Raw genomic sequence first — 24,761 nt, 5'->3', positions numbered from 1 at the left:
GAGAGAGCATCAACATTTATGAACAAAATCAGGTAATACAAAGTATTTGAGGCAAGAGAAGTGGCCTAATGCTTTTCTTCTTTCCAGTTACAACTCTGTATTTGTTGTCACCCTTTGGGGAGGGGGGTTACACAGCACACTAGTGTTTGGTCTGTGAGGAAAACAACTGAATAAATATTCTGAAACAAAGCCCCCATAAAGACCTAAAGAGGCTGTTTTGCTTCATGACAAACACCCCTCCTGCTGTGACCTTCCCGAGTGCCCCCCCCCCCCGTACACTTGTAGAGGGAGGGTGAGAAGTCATTGCTGACTAGCAGTTTCCCCGGATTCAATGAAGCCAGAAGGCTAGCTCCCGAATTGCTTAAAACCACCTGGGCCCCAAGACTAAAGCGGGACAGGTTAGAAGCTGAAAGAGAGCAGGAGATCTTGTTCTATACATGTAGGGATTGCGAAGAATCATACATTACTTAGGTGGAACAACAAACCAAGCTCATGTCCTGCAAAAGCACATTGTCTTTTTTTTTTTTTTAAGATTTTATTTATCTGACACAGAGAGACACAGCGAGAGAGGGAACACAAGCAGGGGGAGTGGGAGAGGGAGAAGCAGACTCCCCACTGAGCAGGGAGCCTGATGCGGGGCTCGATCCCAGGACCCTGGGATCATGACCTGAGCTGAAGGCAGATGCTTAACGACTGAGACACCCGGGCGCCCAGCACATTATGTCCTTAAATGTGCCTGCACAAAAAGTTAGTAACTCTTCCTCATGGAAAGGTTTAATATCTGGATACATTTTACCTGGAACACTGTATGAACATGATACAGAAGGACATTTCAAGTACATAACTGTCTTTTTTTTTTAAAGATTTTATTTGAGAGAGAGAGAGTAAGAGAGAGATAGTACGAGAGGTAAGAGGGGCAGAGGGAGAAGCAGACTCCCCGCTGAGCAAGGAGCCCGATGCGGGACTCGATCCCGGGACTTCAGGATCATGACCTGAGCCGAAGGCAGTCGCTTAACCAACTGAGCCACCCAGGCGCCCCATATCTGTCCTTTCTAAAATAAGTAGGTAGCGGTACCATGGCTTTTATATTGGCGAGCACTTCCTGACTTCAGCACTTGCCCCCTGTGATAGTCTTGGGTACCAAGAGGACAACTGCAGCGTCCGAGTCACTGGAAGGCACGTCTGCGGGGCTGGCCGGTGGGTCCTGCCACTGGGGGGGGGTTCCTTCTCGGGATGGGGGAACAGCCCCTTCTGCCCCAGGAACGCCATGCCAGGGCTTCGCAATGCACACTAGTTAACCGAAGGAGCCATGTTTCCTGGGCCAGGTTAAAATTCATTCCCACAGGAACACTTGAGACTGTTTCTCTGAACTGTAATAACTCGGTGGGTAAGAGCAAACAGCCGACGGTTGCCAGAGCAGGGATTGGGATTGGGCGAAACGGGCGAGGGGGTCAAAAGATACAAACCTCCCGCTGACTTTACAGCGTGGGGAGGTGACCTGCCGCAGGGTGACTCCATCTGGCAGACTGGAAAGCTGCTAGGAGAGTAAATCTTACAAGTCCTTGTCACAAGACAAAAAGTTTTTGTAACTATGGTGACAGATGTTAACTAGACTTCCTGTGAGCATTTCACAATACGCACAAATACCCAGTCATTATGTTGTACATCTGAAACTAAAACGTTCTATGTCAATTATACCTCAATTAAAAAATTCTTTTATAAACAAATAAGTAGAAGCAGCGGTTCTGTAAGAGCTAGCCTGGCGGTGTCTATTTCCAGACTCCAGCCCCCTCGCGCTGCTTCCCAGGGCCACCTGCCATCTTCCTACTGCTGTATCTCATCATGATCTAAAGCCTAAATCTTGACGTTCCAAGTACTCACGTGTGATTTTACCCTTCGCTGGAAATAATAAAAGTGATTTAAGACCGCCAAATCTAACAAAATCTGCCCTATGATGTTCCATGTGTTTAGAAGAAAGAATGCCTAGCCATCTGTCCCTATTGGAAACTTCATCAAACGTGGGGGAAAATAACCAGCATTTGATTAACTGCATGCCAGGCTCCTATTCACTTAACCTGATTTATTTCTTGGAAGCACCCTTTATAAAACAGATTATTTTAAAAGTAAACCATGGATTAATTGTTAAGCTATTTATTCAAGATCAAGATCATCCCCCCTAAGGGACAAAGATGGGTTCAAACCCAGCAAAGATTAGCCTCTGTGCCTGCCTCTCTACTACAGCCATTGATAAAACTGTCAAATATGAAGAAATCCAGTATTAGCAACTATGTTCTAGTCAATTTTCACTCCCATAATGTAATTTTCATTATTAGCTCCAATTAAAATAGAAACTAGCAAGTGGAATTTCATATAAGCAAAGATTCTTTTAAACCACTTTTATTGCACTGGACTGTCATCAAGTATTTTAGTACCTTATTTTCATAGAAGAAACCTTTTATTATTTGTCTAGGTAAATATTAAATTTTAACATTCAAGAAGATTCTGAAATGTTTTTGAAGTTTTGCTGGAAAGTAAATGCCTACTCATAGGTACTGATATGCAAAAAGTTCACATTTTAATGTATAATCAACTACAATTTGCATTTCTCTACCAAATAGTCTCTATAATGGAAATTCACTGTAAAACACTGAGGGATTTCTGTCTGGCACAAATAAAGTTCTCAACGTTTGTCAAATGAAGTAAACAATCATCAAACAACGTAGTGTTTTATGGAAATCAAGCCACATAGAGCTTTAGAAGCTACAACAACCCCAGTTCTTCCTTGTGGCCGCTTCACGAGAGACGGGAGGAAACAAACTCTCTCCACCATGTTTTGCTTTGAAATGGGAACCAGATTATTGCTTAGAAATGAAGTTAGTCTAAACCAGAGGTCAGCAAACCTCTTGTGCACAGGGCCAGAAAATAAGCGATTCCAGCTTTGGGGGTCATTTGATGCCTGATGCAAACAACTCTGCTGTCGTACAAAGGAGCCCCGGACGATGCTTCAGTGAATGGGCGTGGATGGCTGCGTGCCAGTGACACATTATTTATGGACATGAAAATTTGAATTTTATTACAACGTTCATGTGTTATTTAACAGGATTCTTTTCTCGAATTTTTTTTTTTTTTTTTTAAAGCATTTAACAGGGGGACCTGGGTGGTTCAGTTGGTTGAGCATCCAACTCTTGATTTAGGCTCAGGTCATGATCTCAGGGTCGTGAGATCCAGCCCCATGAGGGGCTCCACGATAGGCGTGACGTCTGCTTAAGAGTCTCTCTCCCCCTCTCCCTCCGCCCCTTCCCGGCTCGCACTCTCTCTCTTTCAAAAAACAAACAAAAAGAAAAAAAAAACACTTAACAATGTAAAGCTCATTCTTGGCTCACAGGCCCTACAAAAACAGGCAGTGGGCTGGATTTGGCTTGTGGACAATTAATTTCCTAACCCCTGGTCTAAATATATACTCTGTTTTGACATTTATTTGCTGGCAATTAAGTACTTCTACTTCATTATTAAGCACAATTTTAAAAATGTCCTTTAAGGCTTTGCCTAAACTGCTGGTATACAGATTTTTAAAACAATTTAAAAATTACTTATACCCAAATTAAAATATACTGCAAGAGGAGCAAACCGGTCAAATTTCACTTATTTCTGGACCTCACATCTGTAAGCTCTCACGCACACAGCAGCAGGAAACACACCTCGGTTCTACAAAGGCTTCCAATTACAAAGCAGCAAGTGCAAGTTCACTTGAAATGTACGTTTATACGCCTCGTATGAATGAAACATGGAGCCACACTGAGATGTGTGATAGCAAAAAAGTGTGATCTGAAGTTCCACGACTAGACCATTTCCATGTGGTTTAATAAAAACTGTGCCCAGTCATTTAAAAAAGGCCACTTGGAGGGGCGCCTGGGTGGCTCAGTCGTTAAGCATCTGCCTTTGGCTCAGGTCATGATCCCAGAGTCCTGGGATCGAGCCCCGCATCGGGCTCCCCGCTCAGTAGGAAGGCTGCTTCTCCCTCTCCCACTCCCCCTGCTTGTGTTCCTGCTCTCACTCTCTCTCTGTCAAATAAATAAATAAAATCTTAAAAAAAAAAAAAGGCCACTTGGGGAACAGGCCAGTAATAGAAAAATGTCATGTAAAACTTAACCATTTACCTGTCTAAAAAATAACCTTCAAACTTTAAATCTTTACGTTGGATTGTTATATGGATATATGTTATCATAGCAAGAAACAAATTTGCTATGGGCTATAAGTTTGGCAATCTGGCTAATGTTTAAAAACGTGCTCATGAAGTGATAACATTATTTTTATTAAAATAATGCTAATGATGCCGAATGAAATCTCTTTCCACATGAAACATGATAGGTTGCTTCCAAGTCACCCCCACCCCAGCAGAACAAAAACAAAACAAATCAGTCTGAGACTCACTTGAGTGTTTAATTCAAACCTCTATTTGTCGTTTCTAAAATGCTGATCCACAGACCACTTTCTTGTTACACGTGTGTACCAACGAAAACAAAAGCAGAGGATCACTGCCGTCCCTGCAAAAGGAACGGCTCCTTTTCTAACATTCCTTAAAAATATACAATGTACGGTCCTTGCGCCCCAGCACAGGCAGTGACTGACGTAATGAAGACACCGGCCCGCCCGCCCACCCTCCTCCCCGCCGAGCGAGCCCCGCCAACTACCTGTTGTAAGCCCGCTCCTTTTTGGATTTTTCCAGGGCCTTGTCCATGGTCTTCTCGTTCTCCCCTCGGCATTTGGGACAGTACCACTTGCCCTTTGGTTTGTGATTCAGTCCCACGCAGGAGAAATGGAACCACTCGATGGGGCACTCGTCATTGTCACAGCCGATCATTTCTCCATAGGAGACCTGATTGCACAGACAGTAGGTTGGCTCGTTCGGGTCGATGGGAAGGTCTGCGGGGGACGCTTCCCGCTCAGCTTTGGCCTTGGAGCGTTTCTTCTTCTTGGAGGCTTTTGCTTTCTTCTCCTTAGGCGTTCCTGAGGTGATGTCATCATGGTCATGATTATTGGCAGCGTTCTCTCGGTTCTCGTTGTTGCGCTGTCGCCGGGACCTCTTGTTATTGGTCTTCTCCGCCTGAGTGATTGTCTCGCTCTTGGACTTATCCTGGCCGGCTTTGCCGCTGTGGCCAGTGGTGTCATTGACCTCCTGATGGGCCTCAAAGAGCTCCACGTGACTGTCCACCTGCCTGGTCCGGTTCTCCACCAGCTCCACCATCTGACTCACGATCTGGATCTTCTCGTCGCCCAGCTCCTGGCTCCGAATCAGGGCTCTCTGAATGCAGTGCAACACCCTCCTCTTCTGGACGCCGTCTGTCTCGCGTTTCAATTTCTCATAATACTCATCCAGTTCCTTCAGGATTTCTGCAAAGGAAAAATAAGCATTATGTCCATTCTATAAACACAACTGAGCCCTCTATTTAAATTCTCTGGTGTATAAAAAAGTAATTGCAAAGGACAGAAATAATCAATGCAAGATTTCCTGTATGAAAATCCTATACCCTACAGGCATTTTGAGCAGACCTTTTTTTTCCCCTATTGAAAAAAATCCCTGGAACTAAATACAAATGCAACACAGTTCCCATTTAGCTAAGTGCCACTCAAAGCTCCCCAAGGGACTCTGTATTCCGAAGCATGGGTAACATTACTCTTGGGATCGGCAACTAAGGGGAATAGTTTAAATTTAGGTGAAGTGCTGGTGCCCAAACTTTTACTTTCTATAAAATTAACTGATTTATGTCCTATACTTCCAGTTTTTACTCAAATATTCTTCTAACTTAAATGCCTTTATTCCCTTTATTTTAATGCATCAATGTCTAGAATACCCTATTAAATCAGAGAATGTATAAAAACACTACCTAGTGACCCAGGGCCTCAGTTTATCAGTCACGTCACCATCATCCAACCTTGCTATTCCTCTGTATTACTAAAAACAAGACTGGTTTGTCACAATAAGTCAGACAACCTAGCTTTGCCTTAAAACAAAGGGGTCAGATTTTGCTTTTGCATTTACTGCTTAAGATAATACACGTTCACATCTATAAAAATCAACAGATTTTAAAACATTACCAAAACTAAAAAACCCTCAGTACTAAATTTAAACTTTGTACAGGGGGCACCTGGCTGGCTCAGTCGGTAGAGCATGTGACTCTTGATCTTGGGGTTCGGAGCTCAAGCCCCACACCAGGTGTAGAGATTACTTAAAAAGGTGTATATGATTTTAAGATGTAATTTAGAAAGTGTAATTAGGCAATTTCTCAAGATATAAAAGTTGTTAAGTAATCTTGACTGAAATAAGGAAAATAAATGTTCTTGCCAAAAACCTATTTAAGGGTCCTGGGAAGGAGCCTCCGCATCAGGCTCCCTGCTCAGTGGGAAGCCTGCTTCTCCCTCTCCCACTCCCCCTGCTTGTGTTCCCTCTCTCGCTTTCTCTCTGTCAAATAAATAAATAAATAAAAATCTTAAAAAAACCCCAACTATTTAAATACAAACAGAAATTCCCAGAGTTATTTTTCCCAAAGAGTAACAAATCTAAATAGTATCAGGGGGCGCTGCCTGGCTTAGTCAGAAAAGCATGCAACTCTTGATCTCGGGGGTGTGAGTTTCAGCCCCACATTTGGTGTAGAGACTACTAAAAAATGAATAAACAGTATCAGATTTTTCTCCTGAAACTCTTTGCAGTCTCTTAAAATAAGGCAATTTTACTCTCCAGCTAGCAAGTGTGGGAGGCAGGATATATAAAATGTAACCCCTCATCCCTTCCAGATCTTATCTTTGAATAGTTATAAGGTATAAGCCTAACACTGAAATAAATACATGAATTCAAACCAACACTGAAGCTTACCTAAATATAAATATTATTTTCCAGGCTATATTTTTAAACTAAAGACGGCTCTGAAGATACTTCCTAGAAAAACAATGTAGACTATCTGCCCCCAGAAAGGAGGAATGCCATAGTCTCATAGTGTCTGGGAGTAATTAATTCTGAAAATAAATAGACTCAACTTATCTAAGTTCTATTTCATAGATGCTAAAACAGAAGTTTCTCCAATTTATTTTAAACTCATTGCATATTACTATTACTATAATAAAGCTATTATTTGGTTTAATCAGTAACCAAATCTATAGACAATATTAGCCTTACATAGAAAAAACGTTATTATCACTAACATAAAATTCAGTAACATACAGCTTTTTACATCACAAGCAAGTTTACATCCATGCGAAGTCTCAGGTGTGGGAAAGAAACAAAAATAACACCACGAAATTACCAAGAAGGAATTCTGTTACCTGCACAATGACATGTATTTCTTAGACTCCCCAAGCAAAGTCCTCTATCAACAGAGCCACTGCAGTACGCGCTGTAAACAAGAACAGCACCAGGTCTAACTAGGCGGGCGCCCTGCCAGGACACCAGGAGCTTCTCCCAGCTCCGTCAGCTCCAACTGCTGCTGACCTTCCTTCTGAAATTGCTCCACACCAATATCACTGTAGGGAAGCAATGGTACCACGGAAAGAATTTAAGGACGAAATGAGACTGCGGCAAAACCGAAACTGATCTGTCCAACTACTAGAAACGTATTTTAACTTTATATAAAGGCTGCACTGACGTTCGTTAAGAAGCGGACTTCCGGGGGCGCCTGGGTGGCTCAGTCGTTAAGCGTCGGCCTTCGGCTCAGGTCATGGTCCCAGGGTCCTGGGATCGAGCCCCGCATCGGGCTCCCTGCTTCTCCCTCTCCCACTCCCCCTGCTTGTGTTTCCTCTCTCACTAGGTCTCTTTCTGTCAAATAAATAAATAAATAAAATCTTAAAATAAAAAAAGAAGCGGACTTCCATGGTGGGGTGGGTATTTTAAAAAATAGTTGAAACAATGCAAAAATAATTGTGAATTCTATAATTCAAGCACAACCTCAAATACCATTTAAAATGGTAAACTAATTCTAATCCATCTTTCTGAACTAATCTCCAACTGATGTATAAGGAAAGACTGCTGGCCAAGTTCGACTTTCAACATAGGTCCTTAAAACTAAAAGCGGCAAGTAAGCATTCCCCCACGTCTCCAGTCAGGTCCACCAAACGAGCTGCGAGTACTCCCAGCAGCTCACTCAGCGGCCCCTCTCTGCAGGAGCAGCGAACTCCGCAGCGGGGGCTCCCTCCCCGGGACACCTGGTCCCGAAGCAGCAACACAGTAACTCTGGGGGATGCTACAACAATTTGAAGATAAGTTTCCCGAGAGCGATAATGAACAGTGCCGGTGACCACGAATCCTCCGATCTTCTTTCGCTGCCCTGAGTCACCGCCCCCTCGGCGCATCGGGGCCCTAGGGGCCGGCTCGTCCTCGCCGGGCACCGGTCCCGGGCCACTCACGCTTCCCCGCTCCGCGCGGCCGCATCCGCGGGTCGCCGGAGGGGCGGCCCGGGGCCATTGGCGGGCCTGCCCGCGAGTCCTTGGGGCCTGAGCAGGAGGCCTGAGCGGCATCCTCTGCAGCCCCGGAACCAAGGCAGGCCAGCCTCGCCCCGACCCCCGAGGGCCGCCATTGCTCCGCGGCCGGAAGTGACCAGGCCCGGGCCCCTGAGGGACAGGGGCGGGGCCGGGCCCTCAGCCAATGCAGAGGCGCCCAGGGGGCGTCCCGCCCCGCCCCGCGAGCCACCGCCTGTGGGGCTCGCCAGGCCGTAGGGCGGAGGCCAAGAGGGGCGCCAATCACGGCACAGAACCAACGAATAAGGCCCGCCCCCGCAGCGCCAATGGCCAATCCGAGGCCGGAGGCCAGGCGACCCAAAGACATTCAAATCAACTCGACCTCCTCCTCCTCCCCGCCCCTCTGAAGAAAAAAGAAGGCAGCGGAAACAGAGACCCGTGCCAGTCACTGCGCAATGCCCACCCTCATCCGGCTCAGCAACCAATAGCTCAGCGGCGGACTGATAAGGACATTCCATGGGGGACGCCAAGACCAATCACAAGGAAGCCAAAGCGGGACGTTCACAATATGCTAATAAGGCCCCTATAAAAGTCGCTGCGAAGCCCAGGCTCGGTTAGAGCGCGCAGGGGCGCCATAACTCCGGGGTCTCCGTGCGTGCTCGGGACGTGCGGTCGCTTCCCTCCTCCCCCCACGCTTCCGTTTCCCTGCTGCGCAGCCCTGTAAACATTAGTAAACTCCGAGTGACGATCCGCGTCCCATACACAGACCCCAATGGCATGCCTGACCTGGCAGGAAAGTTTCCCCCAGCCAACAATTCCCAGCGGATACGAACCCTCCGCCTCTCTCCGGAACTCTGGGCAGCTGGGGCTGCAAAGAACGACCCACAGGTCCTCTTCCCTGCCATGTTCCTCTGCAAGCCGACAAGCTTTGCCCGCGCCCCCCGAGCACAGCAGATGGGCGACTTCCTCGACCCATCCTCCCTTCCATCCCCTCCCCTTCTCCACCGCACGCACAGAATAAAGCCCTCGCCCTCTGCGAACTACACCCGGCCGCGCCGCCCCTCGCACGTCGGCCCTTACTCAGTGTCCAGCTCCACGGGAGGCCCGGGGGGTCGGGCGGGGGTGGCGGCGACCTGGGCCGCACCGCGCGGAGTGCCGACCCCGGACTTTATATAACACTCAGATTCGGGACTGGGTAGCGGTGGCTCTGGGGATGGCGAGCAGAGCCGGGGACCCGCCACCCGCAGTGCCCTCCCAGCAGCCCTGCGCGCAGCCCCGTCGCTGCGCCCCTCAGCCCCAGCGACCGCGGCACATCCTTCCCTCGGCGCCCTAGCCTGCGCCCCCTGCACCCCCTCCCCCGCAGCACCCCGCCTCGTCACTTCACTACAAAGAGCGCTTTGCTCGCGCAGCCTGGCATTGAGACCTCTCGTTCCTCCTTCCTCCTCCGTGTCCGGGCTTCGCGCACAAGGACCTTGGCGAATCAAAGACGCTCCAGACCTTTTGTTCCTGCCGGCCAGAGCTGCCGCCGCGGGCCCGCGGCTCCTCGGGGCGGGGAACAGGACGGCCCGCGGCCCCGCGGCGCGCCGCGACCGGCGGGGATGGAGCGACCGCCCCCGCCCATCCATCCCGCCGTACCTTGGTATTTCGCGTCGATCTCCCGCATCAGCGAGACGTTTCTCTGCAGGTCGAAAGGCAGAGACTCGATGGAGTCCAGGTAGTCCTCCACATAGTTCACCAGGTGGATCTGCTCCCCGTTGGCAGGGCTCAACATGGTTCACCGAGGTCCCCGGCGACTCGGCGCGGCTTTCCGCTTCCTCCAGCCCCCGCCCCCTCGGAGCCCAGCGCTGCAAAATGCAAAGCTCCCGCCCGCCGGCGCCCCCCCTCCGGCCGGCCCCGCGCCGCTACATCTGCGAGCCGCACCGCCTGGGCCCGGGGACCCGGCGCCTGGCGGGCCCGGCCGGCGCTCGGCGGCCTCGGGCGCGGGGCGGGCGCGGGCGGCGCGTGCGGGCGCGCACCCCGGCGCAAGGGCCAGGGCCGGGGCCGAGCGAGCGCGGGAAGGGGCGCGCGCCGCCCGCCGCGCCGCACTTGTCCAACGTGGAGAACCCAAATACCAGTTTCAAACACTTGGGAAACATTCGGCCCCCCGCACCGCGCATGCGCCCCGCCCCCCCCACCGCCCCTTCCCCGCGGGCCCCGCCCCCGCGGCATCACGCCCCTCACCGGCCCGGCAGTGCGGGGGTGTGGCTTTGTCTGTCACTTTGGCTGGGGAGGGGGTCGCGGGGACAGGGTCGGCGGGCGAAGCGCAAACTTTACTAGGAGTTTTGCACTAGAAGCAGAGCCTGTCGGGCGGCAATGCAGAACCGCCGGGGAATGTGGGGAGCAGCTGGCCCCGCCGAAGAGCCGGTCGGAACCGACTGAGTTGTGAGACGGCGGCCGCCGAGGCCATCGCTCGCCCAAGGTGTCACCTCCCTTCCCACACCCAGCCCCTCATTCCGGTGACCCGCCGCGGAGCGCGGCATAAATAAGGCCCGAAACAGACGGGCAACACCGAAACCCAATCCACTTGCCGCCCTCACCTCAGTGGGCCAATCAAGACGAAGGGGAGGCGGGGCGAGTGGGGATAACTCCTCCCAGGCTCCGACTACGAGAAACCCGCGTCCTACGAGGGGCGGAGAGAGAGGACGGGCCGTGCAGGGCGGAAGTGATGGCGCATGCGCAATTGCCGGGAAGGGGGGAGACCTACCATTAGGCGGCCGGACCACCGCTCCCAGCAACCTTAGCGGCTCGCGCGCCTGCGCGGTCTTCACCGTCTTCCCTTTGTGTCGACGGCCGGAGTCCGGTGCAGAGCGGCTCGGAGACAAAGGGGCCCAAGAGGGGAGCTGCTTTCCGGACTGGGCTCCCACAGAGGGCGGGGGATCCCGACCCCTTCCCGACTGTGCCCTAGGATCCGCTCTCATTAGAAAGACCACCCCAAGCGGGGCGGGACAGGCGTCCGGTCCCGGGGGTCCGGGCCCCTCCCCCCCCGGCCTCTCTCCCCACCCTAAGTTCCCGAATTCGGGCTTTCTGAAAAGCCCTGCGCAGACGATCCCGTTGCCTAGGCGACGGGCCCGCGTGCCAGCCCGCTGCTTCCGGCTGAGGCCCCGCCCCGTGGGCGTGGCCGCGCTCCGCCTTTGTCCGGCGAGCGCGGGCCTGCTCCGCCGGGCACGGGCCTCCTCCGCCGGGCACGGGCCTCCTCCGCCGGGCAGCCTCCCGGGCTGGCCTCGGCGCGCCGCTGTGCTGTGCTGCTCACGGTCTTCTTTCCCCCAGGTGGGCGGGGTATCCTGTCGCGGTCTCTGCGGGCGGAGCTGGCTCCGCTCGGCCTGCCGGGTTCGCCCCGGCGGAGCGGGTGCCCTGGGGCCTGCGGCGTGCTCCTCCGCAGACTGCGGGCCTGGCGCTCGCTTGCTCCAGGAGGCGTGCTGTCAAGACCCAGGCCGTTGGCAGTTTCTTTAAAGTTTATGTTAGCGGCGCCTGGCTGGCTCACTCGGTGGTGCCTATCGGGGTGTGAGGTCCAGCCCCACCTTGAGTGTAGAGATGACTTAAAATCTTTAAATAAAAAATAAATACATAAATAGAAATAAAAGTACCGTATGCAAGCCAGTAGTATTTCCGTCAACCCAGTGTAGATAAAATAGATTGTTATCCGCGGGTGGCGCATTTTCAGATAGGGATGCCGGTGGAGCCGAGGACCCTGACGAGCTGTTTTGTCTTTGAAATGGATGGTTCTCATCTGCGGAGATAAACGACCACTGATATTAACACTTTGAAGTAAATAGATTGATCTTCACTATTAAACCCCTTCATCCCTTCCCCATAGCAAAAGAAGTTCAACGTTGATATTGGGAGAATGGTTGTTTTACTTACGGATTCGCACCTCTCCCAGTCTTGGCCTGGTTTAAAGCAAATGATGAATGAAATTTCATTTAATTTTGTACAACAAAATTCGTTGGCCACTAGTCTGCATGAGAGGCTTGAATACTATGACATGTGGCAACGGAGACGTTATATGGAATAGGGAAACAATAACGAAGTTAAATAAGAAAAATAATTATTTTTCTTCGAGACCATATAATTTTAAAGTACCATGGCAAGAAAGAAATAAGTTCTTTGAATCCTTGCATTTATTGGCCCTAGAATGAGTAGTGTTTGTCTGAATTTAAGAATAAAGGTTAGAAATAACTTACCCCTTCCAACGATAATCAAGCCAGCTTGAACTAGGTTATCTTTTTTAAAAATCACGATGCTATCTGAATAATGATTCCTTTCATGTTTTCATGGACTCCACAGACACAGAAACAAAAGGTTATCTTAATCATTGAACGAGAAATATTTCGTGAGTGCCTACCAGGTGCTAGCTACTGTTTATGCACTGGGGATGAGGAGCTTACATTCTATAAGACAGTTTACCTTGTGGGCTAAAAGGTCAGAAGATATTTTATTTACTAGCTTTACAAAGTTATTAAAATACATATCGATGACTTCACAGTTTTCTGAACAAGATAAGAGACTAAGAGCTGAAACCTAACTATGACCATGCATTTTAAATATACTACTAAGGAAACATGTTTAATTTTGAAGATACATTTAATTGCCTTGGTTGTTTCGGTTCTGCTCTTTGGAGTGTGTTGGAAAAATGGATACTAAATTTTTTTCTGAATTATATTTCTAGTTTAAGTGGTGATGCTCCAACCCATGGGAGTAAAAAATAAGAGGTGAACTTAAAACTTTTGTGTTTTGAGGTGCTTAAAAAATAAATGCTAACATGTTTCTCTCAAACTTGAAATACCTTAAGCGGTATGCTACCTTATCTACTGTACTTTGAATTTGCAAGATTTGGCCTTGAAAGAAAATGTATTACTGGGAACTACCTTTTTGGTTGTTGTCATTAAGGACTAGGAAATGGCATCCAAGATACTTTGGAATCATTAATTTTAATACACTTCTTTGTTCTGGCCTAGATTGGGGAGGAGTCACTTCAAAGTCACAGGATTCTCTTTTGGGGAGTATATTTGTTAATAAATGTTCCCAGTCATTTTTACTTTACCTTAATATTCAACCTGCAAAAAGGACTCATTTTTAATCACCATTAAGTAGAGGGTTATGTTTATCATTGGTTTGATGATTTCAGAAAGACTTAAGTAAAGGTAGAATTGCTGCCAATAAGGGCTGACCACCTTACACAACTGGTTTTCTGAAGACAGAAGATACCATTGTTAATTTAAAAGTTATGAATTTCTATGGCCAGTTCCAACATACCACCTGTCCAGATTCACGTGCAGGATTTGGTTTTCAGTGTTACTAAGTCTGTTTTCAAGATTTTTAGCTTTTTTGGGGAGCCTGGGTGGCTCAGTTGGTTAAGCGACTGCCTACGGCTCAGGTCATGATCCCAGGGTCCTGGAATCGAGCCCCACATCGGGCTCCCTACTCAGCAGGGAGTCTGCTTCTCCCTCTCCCTCTGCTCCTGCTCTCTTACTTGCTCACACTTTCTCTCAAATAAATAAATAAAATCTTTAAAAAAAAAACAAGTTTTTCCCTTGAATTCTGTGTGTTGACATAGATGGCCTTTTGTTCATTTTCTTATTTTACTAGCACGTCTAGTACCTGGACCAGAGCTTTCTCCATCAGATAATTCACTGCGGAAATTTCCTCCCACAGGCACAACAGGTGGATTTCATCACAGATTCATTCGGCAGCTCTTTTCTGAATGCAGTGCTGGAACAGTGAGGGAGGGAGTTCAAAAGAATTTACAATCTAAAGTACTGGGGAGAGAAATATATACATTGTACTAGACACAAGGACTCTTACAAAAACTTACCAAGATAGGGATGGAGACAGGCAGTGAAGGAGGGATAATAACTCCAGTAGAACTTTGAGTAGTCAGGGAGTCTGTGCTTACCACTGATGGAGAGTTCTCCTAATTCTGAACAATAGGTTCTAATATTTTAGCTTTATGCATTAGAACATAGTTTACATTAGACTACAATTTAGCTTGAAACATAATTGCAGTATTGGACTCCAGGGATCTTGAAAGAAAAAAAAATGAACTGTTCTAGGAACATACTGGTTTGTCTCTGCTTAAGCATTTGCCTTTCAATAGAACAACCAAAACAAACCAAAAAAAAAAAAAAAAAAAAACCAAAAAAAAAAAAACTGAGGAATCTGTGTGGTTTTGAGGAATGCAAAAATAAAGGGGATTTCTTTTTCTTCCTTCCTTCCTTCCTTTCTTCTTTTTCTCTTTCTTTCTTTCTTTCTTTCTTTCTTTTCCTTCCTTCCTTCCTTCTTTCTTTTCCTTCCTTCCTTCCTTCCTTCCTTCCTTCCTTCCTTCCTTTCGACACTGTTTTGCAAGGTATCAGTAGGGGCCCTTTTGTCAAGATAATTTGAAAGTAACTTCAAGTGAATCCGCTTTTAAAAAGTCCCACTGAAACCGCAATTCAGATTGCTTTTGTTCTCAAGAGAGGAGATGATATAGAATGTTTAACATTAATGAATCCCAAGTAGACACTTCCTACTACACATACTTGATGAATGATGGGTGGTTTCCTAGCTTTGGTCTTCCATCCGGAGACAGTGCTGTCTTGGGGTGCAAGTGACCCTTGTGCTTTTAAATGGAGACGTGCTGGGTGCACACGTAGGAGGGCAGACGTGCCTTGTTTGTGTTGGGGTGCAAGCATGCTGTGTCAGGGTGCACATGTGCTGTGTGTGTGTTGGGTGCAAACGTGCTGTGTTAGGGTGCAAGGTGCTGTGTTGGGGTGCAGATGTGCCTTGTGCACATTAGGAGGCAAGTGTGCTGTGTTGGGGGTGCAGACGTGTTGTGCTGTGTTGGGGTGCAAACGTGTTGTTAGGGTGCAGACATGCTGTGTTGGGGTGCAGACGTGCTGTTAGGGTGCAGACATGCTGTGTTAGGGTGCAAGTGTGCTGTGTTGGTGTGCAGACGTGCTGTAGTGGGGTGCAGATGTGTGTGTTGGGTTGCGGATGTGCCGCGTGCGCGCCGGGGCGCAAACGTGCTGTTGGGGTGCAGACGTGCTTTGTGGGTGCGTTGGGGTGAGACGTGCTTCCCGAGCAGGCAAGGAACCGGAGGCGGGTGCCCGCACCGTGAACTCGGGCAGTCAGCGTCAGCACAAACACCTGCACGACGGGATCCCAAGAGCAGAAGGGCCCCCTCCTCCCGGGCGCGAAGGAGCCCCTCCCTCTACCGGCTAGGGCGTCCGTTGCCGCGCCCCGCCTCGCCCGCGCCCAACTCTTCCTCGGCCCCAGAGCCGCAACGGGTGCCCCGCAGGCCAAAGAGAGGCGCGGCCGCAGCTACCCGACCGCCTTTTGGGGGGTTGGCGGGACCGAGGCCGGTCATCTTCCGGAATGGGCGGGCACGGCCGATCCCTTTCCGGGTTGGGCGGGGCCTGGGCGTCCGCCGTTCTGGGTTGGACAGATCATAGGAGGCCCCTTCCGGGTTGGGCGGGGCCTTGTCTGGCACCTATCAGGAGTGGGCGGAACCTGGACGCCCTCTTCCGGGTGGGCGGGTCCAGTGCGAGCCCCTCCCGGAGTGGGCGTGGGGAGCCTCCGCGGCGGCCCCGCGCATCCCTGTTCCGTGCCGCTCGCGGGCCGGCCATGCTGCGGACGCGCGGGGCGGCTGTGGGCCGCCGGCTTCTGCGGGCCGCGCTGGGCCTGGGCGCCCGGCTGGGGCCGGCGCGGGCGGCGTCGGGGGTGCGCGGGCAGGGCTGGTTGCAGCCGGCGGGCCACGACACGGGCGTCAAGGTGTACAACAGCCTCACCCGGAGGAAAGACCCCTTGATCGTGGGCAGCGTGGACGCCGCCTCCTGGTAGCCGCCCGGGATTGGGGGAGCGGGGTGCTGGGGACGTGGGGCGGGAAGGATGGTGCACCCAGCGCTGCGCTGAAAGGTTCTCAGGTGGGGAGCATTTAATAAGTACAAAATCCATGGAAGCACCATTGGAGATCCTGGTGTAGTCCCGGGTACTTGGCTGGCTTTGGCTACGAATTCCCCAGAAGTGGTTACTTAACAGTTTTTAAAAGAGCATGGTTATATGATAACCGTAACTGAGAATGTGGTGTCCTTTCTTGCAAATATGTTTCACATGGTGGATTTTAACTTTGTTCTTAGGTATAGCTGTGGACCGACTGTCTATGATCATGCACACCTTGGCCATGCTTGGTGAGTGTTCTGAATTTGATTTTTCACACTTCTAGGGACCGTTTATTTTGGAAAGAAAGCCTGTTGCAGGTTTTTCCCATCTCTCAAGTGGCAACTTAAGAATACTGACTAGCAAAAAAAAAAAAGAGAGAGAGAGAGAATACTGAATAGCTAACTATATTCCAGGTATTGTGGGGGGCACACCTGTTGTCTCATTTGGTTCTCATAGTAAATTCTAAGCACTTCTACCCATTTCACAGGGAGGCAGTGAGGAGCAGTGATAAATGACCTGTTTTGGAATTGGATGCTTCTTGGTGGGTTTTAGTGAGATCAGGTCAGGAATGAGCAGTGAGAAGTTATTTCTGGCCCCTACTGCTTATTTTCTTTCCAATTTTGGACAAGCCCTTTTATTACTTTGAGTCCTGGTTTCTTCATCGTTGAGTTGGGGATGATAATAGTATCCATCGGTTTGAATCCTCACAATTTTATGAAGTAGAGCATAAAGTGCAGCTTACACAGTGCCTGAGCTGCGCTGTGGCGGGGGCTGAGCAGTTGTTGGGGATAAGTAACTTGCCCGAGGCCATGCATTCAGGAAGCGGCGGAGCCTGGTGTGTCTGATCTCCCCCGTAGCTTGCTTTCTCAACCTCTTAACCCTCCGCCGCACTGCATCCCATCTTTGTCAGAATTACACTTTTCGTAGTATTTTGTATGTTCTCTTGTTCCTTTTTTAAGCTTATTTTGTTTCAGACTTAGACTAAGAGTGAAAAGCTACCTACACTTTTTACAAAATCCTACATCACCCAGCGAGGCTGGAGTGTTTTTTGTGTTTTGTTAAAACAGAATCAGTGGCTAACTTACCATTCATTTTAAAAAGGATATTTTGACCTCTTTATTGAAGTATAAAATATGTTGAGGAAAGATTGCAAAGACAGAAAGAAATCGCCGTCTTTTATAGAGCCAAGTGGATACCATCTGTGAGGGCAGGTGGGGCTGGTTTGCGCTGAACAGTCAGGTGACGCGTCAGGCCCATCCCCCTCCGGAGATGAGCATTACCTTCCTTGATGGCTTCATTCCAAAGAGATGGCTCCCAGGTCCTTGAAACTTTCCGGAGTTGTGGGACTCAGGAGAGGCTTCCTTAGCCATTAAAACCATTTATGTACATTTTAGAAGGACTGAGGAATTTCTGAAAGAAGGGGGCGGGTGGGGGAGGGTGTTTCCTTATTTTCAGCTAGGAGAATCAAGCCTTTGGTTATAATTTATATTTGCCCTTACAAATACAGAAAAGAGTACAAATGTTAAGGGTACAGCTGAATGAATGTTCACAGGTCTTAGGCAGAGACACGTTACCATCACCCCAGAAGCCTGAGCATCCCCTTCATCACTGTGGTCCCCCACCCCCTCGAGGATAACCGGTTATCCTCTATGGAAGTTGGACTGTGAGATAGAACCCATTCCTCAAGAGTCATTCAGCATGCTCCTGAGTGGTGGGAAACCTGAGAACGTCAAGATTCTGAAGAAGCTGTGGGGTCTTGGGTGCCTGGGTGGCTCAGATGGTTGAGTGTCTGCCTTCGGCTCAGGTCATGATCCCAGGGTCCTGGGATCGAGTCCCGCATCGGGCTCCCTGCTCAGTGGGGAGCCTGCTTCTCCCTCTGCCTCTCTCTCTGTCTCTCATAAATAAATAAAATCTTAAAAAAAAAAAAAAAAAGAAGAAGCTGTGAGGTCTTAGGGGCAGGGATGGTCAAGTGTGGCTCCCACAGCTCCTAAAGTAAAGGTCCAAATCCTAAGGACGTCTCTGCAGTTCTGGAAGTCTGTCCCGATGTACCGTCCAGGTTCACGTCTCCCCACTCGCCTCCCCAGGTAGCCACACCTCTATTTTTTTTTTTTTTTTTAAAGATTTTATTTATTTGACAGAGAGAGACACAGCGAGAGAGGGAACACAAGCAGGGGGAGTGGGAGAGGGAGAAGCAGGCTTCCCGCGGAGCAGGGAGGCCGATGCGGGGCTCGATCCCAGGACCCTGGGATCATGACCCGAGCCGAAGGCAGACGCTTAACGACTGAGCCACCCAGGCGCCCCCCACACCTCTATTTTAAAAAGGCAGGTACTTGGGGTGCCCGGCTGGCTCAGTCGGTAGAGCACGGGACTCAACCTCAGGGTCGTGAGTTCAAGCCCCACCCAGGGCATAGAGCTTACTTTAAAAAAAGAAAGAAAGAAAGAAAGAAAGACACGTACTTAACAGACACAGCACTTTTTCTGTTCTAAATGCTTTACAAACACCAGCCAGTGTGATTCTCCTAAGGACACCAGGTGATGGTGCTGTTCTCCCCCCAGGGGCAGATACAGTGCCCGGGGAACCACTCCTGGGGGAGCCGAATGAAGGGCATGGTGATGACCCATGACCACAGTGACAGTGGCTCATACCTGGAGGAGTTGGTGCTGCAGGGCACCAGGATCGCGTTCAGCAACCCCGTGGCATAGCAGGATTCTGTCCGACTTATAAATAAGCAGCCTAAGCCTTCAACTGATTAAATATCTCGGCAAGAAGTTTCCAACCTGGCTTGGTCACTGGAGCTGTGTTTGGGGAGGGTAGTGTGGGAAGCAGACGGGGTACAGTGACGGGGCTCGTGTTTGAGTTACAGAGGCTGTGTCGGTGACATATGAGCATGAGATTTGCCAACCCTGAGTTCTAAGGTTGCTTTTATGGGAAACCAGATTCTGGATATTTTAAATGGCTCTTGAGCCCTTTTGGTTTTACACATCTGAGCTGCCCCAGTGTGGCATGCTGATAAGCTGGTGGGTTTCGTTTTGTTTTTTTAAGATTTTATGTATTTGAGAGAGAGAGAGCGCGCGTGCGGACAAGTAGGGGGCAGGGGCAGAGAGAGAGGGAGAAGCAGACTCCCCACTGAGCAGGGAGCCCTATGCGGGGCTCAATCCCAGGACACTGAGATCATGACCTGAGCCGAAGGCAGCCGCTTAACCGACTGAGCCACCCAGGCGCCCCAAGCTGGTATGTTAATATCCCACCACAGTGCGCACATTTCTTGGGAGTGACGCCATATAGCTTTAACAGCATCGTCCTTGGTCTGCTGTTCCTTCTGGTTTGCCGTAGTGAAACAGTCCAGTTATTCTAGAACATAAACAAGGACGGTAAAAGCTCTCAGTATTTTAACTACCTGGTGAGATTGTATTACCAGTGAATTGTTCTACAATTAAATGGTGTAAACTCACGTAACAGCTCCAGCGTTAAACATGCTCACCGTGTGCCTGACATTGAGGCGCTGCCTTTGTTGATTTCTTGTGGGGCCCTGCGTGGGCCAGTCAGCGGAAGTCTTTTCCTCTTCGTGGTGCTGTGGGACCCATCAGCTCCATCACACACCTAAAGTTTGGGGCAGCCTGTTAAGATGCAAGGCATTCCTTAAAGATCCCGCTGGGGACTTTGTGCATTAAAGATGCCCCGACATTTCTTTTCTTTCAGCTCGTACGTTAGATTTGATATCATCCGAAGGATCCTCACCAGGGTTTTTGGATGCAACATCATCATGGTGATGGGAATCACAGATGTGGACGATAAAATAATCCACAGAGCCGCTGAGGTAAGTGCAGAGGGTGATGTCGTCCATAACTGGATCGATGAGAGCGCTGTGCTGAGCGCCAGGTGACATCATCCCCTAGCTGCTCCGCAGGTGTGTTCTGCGTCTCTCCGTCCACACGCAGCTTGGCGGGAGCACTCTGACAGGTCATCAGGGGAGTCTCTGCCCTGGTAAAGGAGGCCTGTTTGATTCTGGGCACCGAAGCCTTTGATTCCTCGTCCCCTGCTGGAAGTTTGTCCCTTTCTTGGTCCCGTGGCCTCACGGCCTCCAGGCCTCCCACGCACAGCGAAGGCAAAGGGCCGCTTCCGGGCTAGGAAAACTTAGCTCACGGGAGGTTCAGTTTTCTCATTTGTTTAGTACACAGGGCACTTACCTTACAACTCATGCATCATTCAGGGGAAGCTTTTAGGGGGAAGTTTTAACTGAGGGGTTAAGTTAAATATAGGTAAATTTTTAAGCCTATTTTCTGGTTTTTATAATTAGCAACTTTAACAATTATCTCTAAGGATCTGCAGGTAATTGTTAAATGATCCAATCTATGCAAAAACCTACACCGAGTGCTTTATATTTCTGTTATTTTAGAAGATGTATGTACTAAAAACTGTGTATACTATTTTTTTTAGGAACCAGTCTACACTTTATAATGTTTTATAGTCTGCTTTTTCCATTTAGTATATTTTGAGTACTTTTTTCATGTTCTTAAATATTCTTGAACGTTTTTAAATAGCCGTATAGCATTTCATCACATGGAGATACTCTCATTTACCATTCTTGTTTTTGGACTCTTGAGTTACTTCCATATTCTGCTTTCTCTCAGATTTATTTTCTAGAAGCCATGTGTCCCTGTTTCCTACCAATTTGCCCTTTTTTTTTTTTTTGGTAAAGTTTTACTTGTTTAATCTCTGCACCTGACCTGGGCCTCGAACTCAACGACCCTGAGATCAAGCATCGCATGCTCCCCCAACCGAGCCAGCCAGGCATCCCCTAATTTACCTTTTTAACAACTAGGTAGCATTTGGCATGGGGGCTGTTCAGCAGTTTCCCATCATTGGCTGTGTTGTTTATAGCTGTTAAAAATAGGGCTACTGTGAATATCTTTTTTTTTCATTCTGTCTCGTTTCGCTAAATACTTTTCCTAAAGTGGAGTCACTGGTTCAAGGAGGAATGGTTTTTTTAATAAGGTTTTTCTTCTTAGAGTTGGGTGGTTTAGAGTGTTTACTGATGGCGCCAAACCCAGTGGGGTTTCTCGGGTCTGTCTTTTTTTTTTTTTTTTTTTTAAAGGATTTTATTTATTCATTTGAGACACAGAGATACAGAGAGAAGAGAAAGCAGGAGCAGGGAGAGAGGCAGAGGGAGAGGGAGAAGCAGGCTCCCTGCTGAGCCAGGAGCCCGATGCGGGACTCGATCCCAGGACCCTGCGATCACGACCTGAGCCGAAGGCAGACGCCCAACCATCTGAGCCACCCGGGCGCCCCCCGGGTCTGTCTTGTCTAAACAGCTGAGCCAGTACGTCATGCTCCCTTATAGCAGACTCGATTTCCATTTCCAGAACTGTCCCTGAGCACGCATCGAACTGTCTGGGGCCAGGCCTGTGCCTGGCTTTGTGTCGAGAAAGGTGAGGAAGACCAGTCCTGGCCTCATGGAGCTTGCATCTGGGGAGGCAGACGAGCCCACAGAGAGACGCTCTGTGGGCGACATAGTTCATTTTATAAGCCCAGCTAGGGACGTGCAGGGAAGATTGTCACACCTCCGTGGAATGCAGAAGTGACTCACTGGAGGGGGTTAGCCCAGAATTAGCATTAGTAGAGGATGGGTGGTGAGGAGTGAGGGCAGGAAGGACATCTGGGCAGAGGGCAAGCGAGGAGGGGCTGAAAGGCCGCGTGGAGGCCTGCGAGGGAACCCGCTGTCCTCCTGTGGCCCGTGGGTGGGCTGGCGGGTGAGGCTGGAGAGATGGGGGCGGCTGGGCCTGGAGCACCCAGGGGACTTGCACTTTGTCCAGTAGACTCTTGGGGTGCTCTAGCCAGGCTCAGCTCCATCCAGTGGAGACCCCTCGGTGGTGGAGAGGACACAGTCGGAGACGGGCCCACAGACAGGGTTGGTGGGAGCTTCGCCCTGGAGAGCAGAGTGAGTGTGACGTACCTAAAGAAACGCAGACCTGGATACAGAAATCAGGAGCTCGGTCAGCTGAGGGCTGTGGTATCATAGAGATATGTGTGGACTTTACCCCAGTTCCAGGCACAGAGCGCCTGAAACCCACGGAATCGAGTGAGGGAGAGTGTCTTCTGTGTGCTGATGAGATCACGGCTGGGCCCCTGGCGGGCTTCAGGGCAGGGGCTGGGGTCCCAGAGACCCAGCCATGGCGAGAGCTGGGACTTTTCACCCCTCACCCCTGGCATGGAGCTGATTGCCAGTGGCCAGGGATTTAATCACCTGTCCCAAGTCGTGAAGCCTCCATAAACACCCCCAAAATGAGGGGGCTCAGCGCTTCAGGCTGGTGAGCACAGGTGGGCGCTGGGAGGGCGGCGTCGGAGAGCCTGGGAGCCCCACCCCTCACCCTATGCTGCTCCTGAGTTGTGTCCTTTATCATAAACTAGGGATGGTAAGTGGACTGCTTTCCTGGGTTCTGTGACTCAGCTCAAACCCCCAAATTTAGACTCCATGGCAGGAGTTCAAGTGGCCAGGGGACCTATGGTGGCTGGTGTCTGAAGGGGGCAGTCCCATGGGGTCTGCGCTGACCCGGGGAGTTTGTGTCAGAATAGGGTTGAATCGTGGACACCCGGCTACAGCCGGAGAACTGGAAAAGTGGCTAGAGTTGGAAAAGGCACCGCGTGTTTGGCTGGAAGCGAAGGGTGGGCAGGCTAGGCCCTGGGGTTCATCACCGTCCCTGCTGCTCTCTCTGCCCCTGGGGTCAGGTGTCCCCTGGTCCAGCCAAGGCCCTGGGGGCAAGGTGAGTCGTCCCTTTGTGGGGAGCCGCAAGTGAGGGGACAGCAGGGGGCAAGGGGTCCCCAGGCAGGTAGTGCTTGTGGTAGGTGGCCGACCCACAGGATCCTGCATGTGGAGCGCGGGAGGAGGGGGCCTGAGTTTGGAGTGGTTTGTCCAGGGCTGTCTGACTTCAGTGTGAGCTCAGCCACTCACCAGGGGCACAGCCTTTGGATTCGAGAGTGAAGCTTCTGAGCAAACGGGAGGAAGAAAGGAGCGTCCTCTGATCCATGGGTAGGACGGACAGGGGAGAGGCAGAGGCAGGGGCTGTGCTGTTCCCTGAGAGCGGCTGGGATGGTCCCTGCGGGGCGCCTTGAGGGGTCTGGAGCCATTGCTGGGAGGGAAGGCTGACCCCAGAGGTGCTGAGCAGGAAGGCCTGCTGGACGGGGCCCTCAGTGGCTGTGCGCAGGGTGCAGCTAGTAGCCAGCAGGCCGTGGTCTCTGGCCTGGTGAGCACGGGGTTGGAAGGAACACCGCCGCAGGAGGCGTTGGTTATGGAGGAAGGTGACCCAGGTGAGTGTTTCATCTGCCCTCAGCCCTCCCCCTCCGTGGGGATCCGAGACCACGCACCTGGGTCCCCGCACTTGATGAATCGGGCTCTGCTGTGAATCTTCAGACTCGGAGGTGGACGTGTGAGCTGCAAGGCCTGCTGGGAGGCTGGAGGCCTGCTGGTGGGAAAGGAAAAGGGGAGGGGTTCGGATGCCGGTGAGGATGGGCGTTGGACTTCAGGAGGGAGGGGCGGCGGCACAGGGTAAATGCAGCGAGAATGAAGTTACTGAGAGGATTTCACAGATGCCGCGAGGAGGCAGTGCTTGTTACTTTTAAGAATTGTATTATACTTAGCCTACGAACAGGTTGGTAGAATTAGCTGAAAGATTCTGTGTATAGAGAGCGTTTAATTTTTGACACCTGAAAATTTCCCTCCTGTCACATGGCAAGATGCTAACATGGCACTGAATAGTCGTTCTCACAATATCTCTTTAAGATGATGAAGCGTGCATCTGAAACACGGTTATGAACGCATCTGTTTCTTAGTATCTGGCAAAAAGGATATTTTTTATCTAATGCAACCTTTTAAAGTGATGGCAATGCTCTTCATGCCATCTGCTTCAGCACTTGCTTGTACATACGATATTTTATATTATAATATTACACTTTTCTGGATCTCTCCCTTGACTTTGATGTTCGGCACAGTGTTACAGTTTGTCAGGGATAAAAACGGCCGGCGGATTTCCGGGGGGGGCCCTACGAGAGGCGTGGTACGTGTGCATAGTCGCATTTTGTAGGAAAAATTGGGATGAATGTGTCAGAGTGACCCAGGCCGAAGGTATTCTTTCTCTGCTGCTGGTCACTGGCCCCTGTTGCCTTTGCAGGAAGAAGGCTGGTCGCTGTGGCTGAGTGTCGAGGGCCCGGCCGGGGGGCCCTTGCTGCGGGCGAGGCAGCTTGAGATGGTTTGTAATGGTCGGGGCGAGTTGGACAGTGACCTGAGATCGAAGACTGAGACCGCATTTCAGCTCCCACCTCGTGCAGTTTGATTTTCGGAGAGTGAGAGCCACGCTGTCCAGATACA

The 24,761-nt window shown here is 50.2% G+C and overlaps 2 protein-coding genes across 3 annotated transcripts in view; one reads left to right on the top strand and one right to left on the bottom strand.

Annotated features, from left to right (window-relative positions):
* Positions 1–4,421: 4,421 nt before the first annotated feature.
* Positions 4,422–11,456, bottom strand: ING1 (inhibitor of growth family member 1). Of its 2 annotated transcripts, none has more exons than XM_088021898.1 (2): positions 11,189–11,456; positions 4,422–5,391 (listed from the first exon to the last, which is right to left on the bottom strand). In XM_088021898.1, the coding sequence occupies exons 1-2, from the start codon at positions 11,400–11,402 to the stop codon at positions 4,688–4,690; spliced, it is 918 nt and encodes a 305-aa protein (XP_087878024.1). In that variant the 5' UTR covers positions 11,403–11,456; the 3' UTR covers positions 4,422–4,687. The 2 variants fall into 2 exon arrangements, with proteins under 2 accessions (XP_087878024.1, XP_027943180.1); XM_028087379.2 differs by lacking the exon at positions 11,189–11,456 and adding an exon at positions 10,081–10,374.
* A 4,627-nt stretch (positions 11,457–16,083) lies between these two features.
* Positions 16,084–24,761, top strand: part of CARS2 (cysteinyl-tRNA synthetase 2, mitochondrial) — a 44,143-nt gene continuing 35,465 nt past the window's right edge. Inside the window, 3 exon segments of the mRNA XM_028087361.2 lie at positions 16,084–16,295; positions 16,596–16,646; positions 20,099–20,216. Of these exon segments, the coding sequence (XP_027943162.2) occupies positions 16,084–16,295; positions 16,596–16,646; positions 20,099–20,216 (381 nt within the window).

The sequence above is a fragment of the Eumetopias jubatus genome, unplaced genomic scaffold, assembly GCF_037043125.1.
Source record: "Eumetopias jubatus isolate StellerSeaLion01/CBP00866 unplaced genomic scaffold, mEumJub1_p1.0 scaffold_3, whole genome shotgun sequence".
NCBI lineage: Eukaryota > Metazoa > Chordata > Mammalia > Carnivora > Otariidae > Eumetopias > Eumetopias jubatus.
Note: the sequence above shows the minus strand (reverse complement) of the source record. Positions and strands in the feature narration are given on the sequence as shown.

Bases quoted from the DNA above. Each gene is read 5' to 3' on its own strand.
- ING1 (XM_088021898.1), bottom strand. From the start codon at position 11,402: ATGAGAGCGGATCCTAGGGCACAGTCGGGAAGGGGTCGGGATCCCCCG. The intron at 5,392-11,188 runs GTAGGTCTCCCC...TTTCCTTTGCAG, and splicing joins GGTGGTCCGGCCGCCTAATG to AAATCCTGAAGGAACTGGAT.